Source organism: Manis javanica, chromosome 9, assembly GCF_040802235.1.
Source record: "Manis javanica isolate MJ-LG chromosome 9, MJ_LKY, whole genome shotgun sequence".
NCBI classification, from domain to species: domain Eukaryota; kingdom Metazoa; phylum Chordata; class Mammalia; order Pholidota; family Manidae; genus Manis; species Manis javanica.
The window spans coordinates 19,832,038-19,843,662 of NC_133164.1; the positions used below are offsets into that span (position 1 = coordinate 19,832,038).

General features: G+C 46.4%; 1 protein-coding gene across 2 annotated transcripts; it reads right to left on the minus strand.

Annotated features, from left to right (window-relative positions):
- Positions 1 to 337: 337 nt before the first annotated feature.
- On the minus strand, positions 338 to 11,153 carry SLITRK5 (SLIT and NTRK like family member 5). Of its 2 annotated transcripts, none has more exons than XM_017646385.3 (2): positions 11,002 to 11,153; positions 338 to 7,912 (listed from the first exon to the last, which is right to left on the minus strand). In XM_017646385.3, exon 2 carries the CDS (start codon positions 7,902 to 7,904, stop codon positions 5,028 to 5,030), a length of 2,877 nt encoding a protein of 958 aa, XP_017501874.2. In that variant the 5' UTR covers positions 7,905 to 7,912; positions 11,002 to 11,153; the 3' UTR covers positions 338 to 5,027. The 2 variants fall into 2 exon arrangements, with proteins under 2 accessions (XP_017501874.2, XP_017501875.2); XM_017646386.3 differs by lacking the exon at positions 11,002 to 11,153 and adding an exon at positions 10,418 to 10,748.
- Positions 11,154 to 11,625: the final 472 nt, after the last annotated feature.

Sequence of the window (11,625 nt, forward strand, 5' to 3'; positions counted from 1 at the left end):
TATCTTTGAAAACATTGTTTCATAATTTCCACTTTTAGAAACACATGTAATTTTGAAACATGTCATGTTCACTGACGTAGGTAACTAATTAAGAAAAAAACTATTTGGAAGACTTCATTAAACATATCATTATAAATATAACTTTTCTTCTAGAAAATGACTCCTAATATCTAAAAAAAATGTATCTGATATACTTACTATGAAACAATATATCATTACATTTTTATTTTGACAGTAAATAGAAAATGAGTAAGTCAAATCATTTCGTATCTGCATTAAATCAATGCTCCATGAAATACTTTGTTTTGATCTTCAAAAGCTGTTTTTAGTAAGACATAATCTAAATCATTCTTAAATTTGATCAAGGTTAAATGTTCTTTTAAAAAATGAACAAAAAACTATTTATTTTATAATACTGGTAAACCATCATGAGCAGTATTTGACCTGTGTCTTATAAGCCAAATGGTTTGCTATGAACAAAGCAAAAAGTATTATATTATTGACACACTCAAACACTATATTGCATAAAATTATTTTCCTCCCCTAGACTAATATACCTAAAGCAGCATATAAAAATGAAAACATTGATATATTTTTAAACACTGAAATATAAAGAACTCCATATAAAATTGAGTATGCAATGCTCTCTCTTTGATAATACATATTTTTGTATGCCATATACATGCTACATAAACAGGTGGAAATACATATGGATAGTTACAGAGAGGCACTAAATTCAATTGAAATAAAATTAATGATAAAATGCACCAGTGTCAAACGCAATATTGATACAAATTTCTTTTGGATACAGATGTTAGGTAATTATTTTGATCCACGTGACTAATTCCATCCAACTATTTTAATTTTGTTGTCATATATTTGTAAAAAAGCAGAGCATTTCAAGAGGTTTGAGGATCATTATTCATAAATTATAGTTAATTTCATAGTAGTTTACCACTTTTACAACATTTTATTCCCTTTGATGATCAATTAATTAAATATTCCCGTCTTCTAGCATCTATCTATATCCGTTTTTTTGTTGTTTTTAGTTCCTCTTTCGGTGGAAAACTGAGCCTTGAAACTTTAATTATACCAAATATTTTGACACCCTTGCAAAATGTTAATATGAAGCCAACTGCAAAGTGCAACAAGAGCATATTTCTGAATGAATTAGAAACATCTTTGTGGTCTGCTTTATTTTCATTAATTTGAATGTGCGACTTTGGGAACAATCTTCTGAGCTCTTGAAATTAAGTAGACAGTTTTGGCATTTCAAGCAAGGACTGAACTATTCTCACTCCTTCCTTTACCCTAATGAAAAAGAGTGAAGAGAAACGAGAAAAGAGGAGGAAGGGAGGGGAGAGATACAAAGAAAAATTAAGAAAGTCAGAAAGAATAGAGTAGGGAGAGCAAATGATACATATTTAATTTGAATACTTTGTTAAGAACATAACGTGGAAACAAGAATAGAATTGATAATATAGGGTAAGAAATTGGTATCCTAAATTAAATTATTAAACTATTTTTCCACATTATGTGTAGTTGCTTTCCTTACACACTAGTTTGATTTTCCTACTGAGGTTGAGGGAACAGTGGTGAGGAGGAGACTTTGATATGCAGGTTATTTACCAAAATTTTCCAATTCATATGTGTAAAATCTTGCCCAGACAAAAGATGTGTTCCCAGTATATTTATGCTAAAGTTGATTAACTCATAATGTCAATCAATAGTTTAGCTGTAAATGATTTTGAATATTAGCATAAATTGTCTACATTTACACTAAATATATTTACTTTCTCTGAGATAATGCATTTACACTATAATCATATATAGATAAAAACAATATTTTGTAATATCTACCTGGAAATGTACTTGCATGAGATCATGCAACATATCAAATAGAACAAGCACAAAGAGTAAGCTTAGTTTGCATCCAAATTTTAATTGATGCCTGAAACATTACATATTATTGTTCTCCGAAATTCTGTGGAGAGAATTTGCAGGGTTCCTTAGTCCAATCATATGATACTGATATACCCAATTTAACTATTTATTCAGTGAACAACCTGAAAAACCAAAAATTAAATATTCAAAACCACACAACTTATGTTCTATTGTATATGTTAATGTATTGGCAGAAAGCCATGTATAAGGAGAAAAATAATTCATTTTTAATTCTATACAGTTTCATGATTCTTCATGTTAAAATTTTTTCAGGTTTATTAGAACAAAGATGAGTTTGCTTTTATCCCCTTAATACAGTTGGGAAAAATATAATTAAAAAATTAGAGTCACCTCTTTACATAAATCATGTATCATCTTTGAGATTCAAATAAAGTTGGACACCTTAGAAAGAATAGAGGTATAAATGATCCACCTAAAGACAGTGTATGTGACAAGATTATATGCAGTAGTGCTGGTTCAAAATAATACTCGTTTGTAAATCTTTGAAAAGTACATCAACAAACTTTCTTTGGAAGTTACTTATATTGTCAAGAACTGCATCTTTAATTTAGTGTAATTCTTGTCTCTTATTTATGCAGCAATTAATAAATAAAACTTAGTTACAAGGATTCCAGTTTGTATTCATATTTTATAATTTATACAACACTGCCATATCTACATATAATAATATTGAGAAAGTGATTTGACATTTTAAAAGAATAACTCCTATTGTGAAGAAAAATTAACAACAACCCCAATTATGAAGTCATATGCCAGCATTTATTTTTCTTTTCTATCCTGGATCTAATGTGGAGGAGGTAGATGAAGAGTAAGAGATATATTTTTTCATGATACTATCATGACATTATTTAGCTTGTTTCTTTCTCTTTTGAAAAAAAAACTTGGAAGAGAAAATATTGCACAGAATGGGGATAGTTTACTTCACTTGGCTGATGTAGCATTACTAATTTTTTTTTAACTCCTCAGGGAAACTCTTACCACCTGTTCAATCTGAATTCAAGCAGTTACTGTCAATTTACTCATGGGTGAATGCTGCCTCTATGTGGCAGAATGCCATGGAAAGTGTTCCTTAAACATAAAGTTCATGAACAGCCCTTGATATTGTACACATTTCAGGTGAGATAATGGTAAGATCCATCAATAGCAATGAAGCACATGGCTCTCTAAGTCTCAGATTAATTCAAACATTTCCCATCCTTAAATACTCATCTAAATTCCCTGGCAAAACTTACTCAGAGGTGACCAGCTTATACCCACCAACATTTTGAACCCTTAGGATATAGATTAACTTGAGATAAAACACCCATCAAACATTGTTGAATGTTGTTTTACACAAGTTAAAATATGGAAACTATGGAAAATTGTAGATTGAATAAATAATATTAATTGGACAAAATACACAATTCTGGGAGAAAAACGAATATGTGATACATTACTTACCATGCTCCATCTATTAAATGACTACTTCAGTAAGAAAATGAAATATATGATTGAAATTTCATTAATGAACACATTAAATGACACGTTTAGAAAAACATAATTCCCTGAACCAAAAAAAAGTGTAAATGTCTTCTATTAGGAATAAGTTAGCCACTATGTCCCAAATTGTTAATAATGGAGATCCATTCAATCACACAAAGCTAATACTTTTGCATGTTAAGTAAACATTACTTCAATCCCTCGAATTTGACATAGTTATCAAGTGTTTATTCAGAAACTATTTAAAAAATTACATGTGCTGGGATACATATGAGACTGTAACAACAGTAGCCCCATCTTACAGAGATCCTGTTTGTGGTTATCATCATTGCTTGCTGCCCAGAGGGATAAAGACATTATATAGAGATTTGTACAGTCCGTCATTTGGTCTTCTGAGGTGCCAGTACACGTGGATCTGTACAAATGCAACTGGGTTTGGTTAAACAATCAAAAATCGGCTACAATAGTAGTCAAATCAATACATCATTTTGGTTGACTAATAAAAATACTTTAAAATCTTCTCTAATAAAACCAGAAACTTGCACACGATTCTCACTCGAATGGCCCAGTTAATTGCCCTAAATTATTTTCTTTTATGCATTGGAACACCGTCAGCATTTTTGTTGTTCAAATTACAGATCCAATTGGGTGGGTTGCATTGGCTTTAAGATCTTGCCATTAAGTTCTCCATGTTTTTAGTGATTTTAAAATGCCTTCCTGATATCACTTCAGTTTGGGAAATGCAGCCCCTAAAACAGTGTGACACCTCTGTGAAAATCATAGGCTAAATAGCGAAGGAGAGAGAAATGCTAAATGTGCATATAAAAATAGGTGCTACAATAAAATATTTGTATATTTCATCAATAAGTTATTTTGACTAATCAATTATGGATCATATAGCTCTGTAATTTTAATGATTTGTCCACATATATGGTGATCCTTTTCAAGATCACAACACGTTTTCGTTTTTTAATTCAAATGTCCAGATGCATACAAACACATCCTTTAAAAAAAAATGGAAAGGAATGAGAGAGGAGGAAGGAAAGCAGGGAGCCAGAGAGGCAGAGAAAGAGAAAGCGAGGTGGGTGGAGGGAGAAGGAGGGAGAGAGAACAAACTTTCTGTTACAGTCGGGGTGTGCTAATCTCTCCACGAAAGCCATTTAGAACCACCCATGGCTTAAAGGGGGAGAAGGGAGGCGGGGCTGGGGGCGGGGCCATAAGACGAAGAGTAGAATCTATGCGCTGCCATTATCCACCATAATGAGAACTTCCATCCACTACAAAAATTGACCAACTTTTGACAAGTCACCCGCGCAGCAAATTGCCCTCCACAAAGCCCTTCTCTCTCCTCCCCCACACGCAAGAAGAGAAAGTGATGTGCCCAGTTTACACAAATGTTTCCCAACGTGTAAAATTAAAGGAATTGCACACCCTTTCAGTATCTTCTGCCGAAGCTGAGAATCTCGTGCCAAGGCACTTCGCCCTAAACGTTGAAACAACACAACAAATCAAATGTGTTCACCGTGTGTGTCTACTTGCTTGTTTGTTTTAAATGCAAAAGCTCCAGGGGAGTTCCTTTGCTTCTAGAACTGGCTAAATGTGGTCTGTTTTTCCAGCACTTCGAGGTAGTCCGGCTCAACGTTTAGTTTTGCTTTTAACTCCAGATACTCGTTCCGGTTGGGCTCTACAAAGACAGCACTGGGGGGGCTGTAGAGCACCGGTTCCCGCAGCCTGCTGTCCCCTGCCCCCGGGTGCAAGTACTGACGGGGACGTCTCAGGTCATAGTTGGGGGAGAAAGTGTAAGCAGCGGGGCTGCATGGGAATTTGGGATATTCCGGGAGGCTGTTGCCTGCGGGGGTGGTGGAGCAATGTTTGTCTGGTTCTAAAATGCCCCTGTAAAAGCGGTCGGCGTCCTGCACCGGCGACAGCAGGTCCTCCCGGGGCTCGATGGTGCTGACGCTGTAGGCGGGGCTCCGCAAGTGGAGGCTTTCCCGCCTCTCCTCCTCCCCCGGCTGCAGCTGCAGCTGCGACGGGGGCTGCTGCTGAGGCTGCGGCGGTGGTGGCGGCGGCGGCGGCGGCTGCTGCTGCAGGTGATGGGTTCCGCTGTAGGTGACCTTGAGTTCTTGCAGGTCTTTGTAATCCTCCACGGAGTTGCCCTCGCGAGAGCGGTAGATGGGGTTTTTGCACATGTGGCCCAGTGGGTGGGGGATGTACTCGTACACGTGGCCCGCAGGCGTCTTCACCTTGGGCAGCGCGGGTCCGCGGTGGTGCACGTGCGCGTGCGGGTGGCCGCCCGCACCGCCGCCGCTGTATACGCTGTACTGCATGTTGAAGGAGCTCACGTCGGAATTGTTAGTGCTGGTGTGGTCGCTCTGGCTTTTCTTCCTGCGCTTCATAACCAGCACGAAGAGCCCGGCGGCCACGAAGACCGACATGATAAAAACCAGCAGCAGGCTGAGGATCAACACCGACAAGGGCACCGACGACGCCCCTCCACCCGCGCCCAAGCCCGCAGGGGCCCCCGTGCTGTTCAGGCGGACGGCGGGGGTTACCCCGCTGGTCCTCGCAGGGACCTGGAGCGAGGAAGGCGTGGGCGTGGAAACCACAACGTCCGAGTAGTCTGGGCACAGCAGCTCCGACTTAATGGAGCGCATATCGGTCTCGGCGAACCTCTTGGGCGCCTTGCAGATGACCTCGTCCACCAACACACCCACTTTGAGCTGCTCGACCCACAGCTTCATGCCCACCACGTCGCAGGTACAATCCCAAGGGTTGTCGTGCAGGTCGATTTGGATGAGTGACTTGAGCTGGTCCAGAACTCCACTCACCGGCAAGGAGGTGAAATGGTTACTTCTCAGGTTCAGCCTGAGGAGGGTCAGGCCTGAGAAGATGCCTGAGGGCATGGCCTGCAGGAGGTTGTTGTTTAGGAATAGCAGCTGGAGGTTCGGGACGGGCTCAAAAGTCCCGGACTGAATCTCGCGTATGAGATTGTACTGGAGGAAGAGGTACTGCAGGCTCTGCAAGCCGTAGAACAGCTCCGGGCTCAGCTTCTCGATCCGGTTGCCGTTTAGGTAGAGGCGCCTTAGGTTGGTGAGATCTCCGAAGGCGCGGTCCTGTATCATCGAGATGCGGTTGTTGCCCAGGTGCAGGAGGTCCAGCCCAGTAGCCTCCAGGAAGTCGCTCCTGCGCACGACTGCGATGTAGTTCTCCGTCAGATACATTTTCTTCGGGTTGTAGGGCTTGGGCTGCAGCTCTGCGAGGCTCTCGATCTTGCGCTCCTGGCAGTTGACGTTGAGGCCCAGATCGGAGATTTGCAGGTTGCAAGTGCACGCGGTGGGACACTCCAAAGGCACCGGAGATTTGGTCTGGTAGGCGATGCTGGGGCCATAGTTGCTGTAGCCCAAGTCCTTGGAGGGCTGCCGTGAGGTGGGGCGCACCCTGGGCTTGTTGGGCTGGCGAGTCCCCTTAGGGGGCTTCAAGGGGGGTTTGTAAACAGCAGAGGAGGAAGTGGCCACAGAATTCACCGAGGCTGGGGTGGTATGTAAGTACCCCGTGGTGCTCAAAGGCGTCTGAGGTCTCATCTCATAGTCCGAAATAAGTTTCCGTGGGCAAAGTTCCTGCTTGGACACCTCGTCCAAGTCCCGGCCATGTAAGCGGAAGGGGGTCTCACAAACCACATCCCCCACCAAGGCCGAGTAGGATATACTGTCCAACCAATCCTTGAGAGAGATTAGCTCACAAGAGCAATTCCACGGGTTTTCCTCCAGCTGTAACTCCACAACTTTATCCATGTGCTGCAACAGCCCCACATAGGGCAGAAGTTTCAGCCGGTTCCCCCGCAGGTCTAAGTGCGTTAAGGGCACAAAACGGAAAAGGTTGGTGGGTAAACTGGACAAGAGATTGTCATTGAGGATGAGCACCTGCAGTGAATGCAGTTTCCCGAAAGCATTCGGTTCAATGACACTGATGTAATTGTAATCGACCTGTAGGTACTCCAGGCTCTCCAAACCAAGGAAAGTATCATCGCGCAGAAGTTCCAGTTTGTTATTGTTCAGATGCAATCTCCTTAAACCCCGCAGCCCATGGAATGCCCCGGTCTCAATGTCTTGGATGACGTTGCTACCCAGATGCAAAATTGAAGCCCCAGTGTAATTGACAAACTCATTGGGATAGAGGCGGTTCAGAAGGTTTCCGGACAACAAGAGGTGGTAGATGGGGAAACGGGGAGGGCTAATTTCAGAGAGGCTGATAATCCCCCGGTTTTCACAGCTCACACTTAAAATGCCATCCTTTTCCTCACAAGGACATGCATTGTCACAGATTTCCCCATAATAATCGATGGTTTCTGCACACGAAAGGACGAGAGATGTTAGAGCAAACGCTAGGGTCTGCAGCATCCAGCTATACATTTTTCTGTGAAGGTCCTGTTCCAAAGTTACTGGGGGGCAGCAAGTGTGCATTTTACCTCCTGCAAGGGAGAGAGGAAGAAAGGAAACAACAGAATGTGACAAGATTTTAAGGGATAAGTCAGAAAGTCTCTCTCTTCCCTAATGCTATTTCTCTGAAATCCAGAAGGAGGGGATATGAATGGCAGCCCCCCTCCCCCAGAGGAACATCGAGATTCTCCAGACTTTATTAAAATCTGACATTCATTTTGATTTAAAGGTTGATTTCATTGCTTAATGAGCGCAACAGGAACATTCTGCTCTTTACCTGATATGGGAAGGTTAGGCAAAGTCTCTCTTCAGTGTTCTTCCCTGCTCCGCCCCCCCACCCACCATTCAAAACCAATCCATAAATATACATAAAATGGCTGTCAGTTCAGTTTCATGGTTCTAATTTAAGAGAAAAGAAGCACCATTTTACAAGGTTCCCTACCTCAGCTATACCCAGCCCCTCTGCCTTTCTTTCAGAACCTCTTCAGTTAACAGTCATCCTGAAGGTCTCCCGTTTTCACAGAAGAGCAAGGAGCCACAATACTTCGGCTATTTTAAGCCATCGCTCCAAATGCCAGGGTGGGAACCTAAACAATACTTTTCAGAGGCAAAAAGGATGCATCAAAAGGACCTAAAGAGGCTCTTAAATCACCAGTTGTCTTCGGGAGCTTTGAGTATGGAGAAAAAAGCGCGTTCTCTTTGATGGTGGACTTCCCTACCACGCTATTAAGCACATCAGCGTCCTAATTGCCTGTACGGTGCCACTTAGCAGCGCTTCCCTGAGAGCGCCCTGCGTTCACTTCTCCTCATTGCTCATGTCAGCGACGCTACCAAACCGCACCTTTAAACCACAGAAATAGTTCTGCACGATGGATTACAAAGAACTCTGCGAAGGCATCCGCAATCCCGGAGCACCTCCCGACATCTGGAGTTTAAAGAGGACGTTCTTACCGCTCACCGGGATCAACTAAAAGTGAACCAAGGACCAGCGCCAAAGCCCCCTTACCTCGGGCTCCATGTCTTTGCCCCGGTTTTCAAAACTAACCCTACTGATCAAGCAGGATTTGGAATAAACTACTACCTCTTCAGCATCCCCATCTTTGGAGATGCTTATTACATTTAATTGACAATGCTTTACTCAACCTTTTTTTTTCTTTCCCCTGGAGGGAAAAAGCACTTGGGCTCATTAAGAGGCAAAATACGGAGGTACACGGGAGAGAACAACCAAGTGACATACGTTAGTGCTTTAATATCCTAATGTCATCTCCGCAAGGAATCACTATGATCCCCTCCCCCTTGTCTTTCTAGCTTTCTTTTTGTCCCCTGAAAGGCTTCCTTCGACTTCCTACTTTGGATCGACAGCAGCACTCATAAAGGAAAGGACACAAACGAAGCGGGTGTATGGGTGCTTGTTGCGTTAGTTGGGCGGGGGGTGGGGGGCAGCATTTGGTAGAAATGCTGGGCTCGGGGAACCAGTGCGTTTTCTCTCGTCAACCTTGCCTTTACCTCACCACCACCGAAGTCTGATGTCGAATCGCAACCCAAACTAAAGCCAATACGTGTCTGAGTCACGGGTTCAAGCCTGGAGACCTCGGTCTTGGTCCCGGAGCCGACTCCAGCCCGCGTTACTAAGAGCCCCTGCATTCGCACGCACATGTGCAAGTGTGCCTGTGAATCATTCATGTGTGGCCACTCAGACGTGTCGAGACGAACCGGATTCACAGTGTATAAATCTCGCAAGTACCCCGACCTCCCAACGCAAAGGCAAACACTTCCCGGCTTAGAAGCTGCACAAACACCCCCTAAGAAAGCAAAGCATTTACCTTGAAATTTCGGTTCTCTGCTGGATGAAATCTGCACACCCATTCAGCAGGGGTTGGGTCCCCTCCCCCTCCCTCCCTGTGCTTCCCCGCCCCCACCCACCTCCCACCCCATTGCAAATTGTGTCCAGGCAATATTGAACTCGAGCGTTTACAACTTTAATTCAGTTCTTGTTAGCCAGGGTCGAAGAGCATCCTCTCATCCCACTCCCGTTCCCTTCCTCCTTGTCATCAAAGGAGCCCGGAAATTTGAGAAAATAAAGTTGAATGAGCCGGGGAAGGCTGACATTCTGACGGGGAGACGCACCTCCGCTGTAAATTTGCGGGTACGCTGCATATTCTTAGATTATTAAAAAAAAAATTTTTTTTTTGGAGGGCAAAGGAGGGGGAACTATATTTGTTTTTCACCAAAGAATTCAGACCCTGCATCATCGCCCCGCACATCTCAGCATTAAACAGCGTGGGGCCGCGCGCGGGCTGGAGCCCAGCACCCAGGCCAGACCCGCGGCTCCCGGCGCAGCTGCTCCCACAGCGGCCCAGGCAGAAGCACCCGGAGTTCCAGGACGCGAGGCTTCCCCCTCCCCCACCCCGCCCCAAAGCGAAGGAAGGGAAAGGGGAGGAGGAGGGGAGGGAGGAGAGGGAAAGAAAGCCGCCCCGCCGCCACACACACAGACACACACACTGGAGCCTCTTTTGCAAAGTAAACGGCCGACTTACCCCGTCTCACATCTCCCGGCCCACTCCTAATAGCCACCCGTTAAGAAATGCCTCTTTGGGGCGTGCACTAGGGTTCCGAAGCCCCGGCAGGGCACGGAGGCTGTAGGCAGTGCGCTCCGAGCAGCAAGAGGGAAGAGGCGCCCGGACGCCGCCAGCCCGGGGCCGCCGCCGCGGTGGCGACCGCGGGTTCCGGGGCTCCCCAAACGGCTCTCCCCGGCGCTCTCCGCGGTAGTCGGGGCGGGCAGCGGGGCTGGGGGCTGAGAAGGGGGCGATCGCGAGCGGCGGGCTGGGAAGGGAGGAGGAGGGGGCGGCGGAAGACCTGCGGTGGAGGCGCCTCGCGGCAGGGGCCGGGAGCCGGAGCCGGCTGCGGGCGGGGCGAGGAGGGAGCGGGTTGGGGGGGGGTGCGGAACCCGGGGAGGGGACGCGGAGAGGGCCGCCTGGCCCCGCCGGCCGGCCAGCGTGACGGTCAGCCCCGCCGAGCGCTCGCGGCAGCTCACGCTCACGCTCACTCGCTCCCACCCGCGCCGCCGCGCGACCGCGGGGTCCCCGGCACCCTTCGCCGCACTCCCCAGGCGGGTACTTACAGTTGCCATCTGCATAGGGGCAACTTTCTCCGGCCAGCAGCCGCCGCCGCCCCCTCCTGCTGCCTCCGGCTCCGCTCACCCTCCGGCCTGGGTTCGCGCCGGCCGGCCCTCCCCTCCCCCCTCGGCTCTCCTCCTCGCCGTGTTCACCACATTCCCCCCTGGTCAGTAGCGCACGCCCGGGGACGAGCCAGAGGGAGCGCGGCGCGGGGGTGTGCATGCATCGCCCGCCTTCTTCTTGCAGCGCACACTGTACATGGTAGTGAGGGGGCGAGCGAAGGTGGCAGCGGCCCCTCGGCAGCTCCCGCGGCGGCTGCAGCTCCTGCGCCGTCCTCCGCCCCCAGCGCAGCAGCGACCACCGCGCTGGGATCCCGCCGCCGCTGTCCCCGCGCGGAGTCCGTCGCCGCCGCGGCCCCTAATTAGTATTTGTACGACTCCCGCATCCTCTTGGAGGTCTCATCGCTTTCACTGTTTGCAGGGGTTTTTCTCTATCCCCTCCCCAGATGCGGCGCCCAATCGTCATTATTTGGAACTGTTTATCTCCGACATCCTTTTGGGGAGCCTGGGGGGCCAGGAACAGCGCTGTTCTACGCTTGTGTTGTGTCCAGGCAGCCCGGAGGCTCTAAA

Excerpts from the sequence above, each read along its gene's own strand:
- SLITRK5 (XM_017646385.3), bottom strand. The coding sequence starts at position 7,904 with ATGCACACTTGCTGCCCCCCAGTAACTTTGGAACAGGACCTTCACAGA.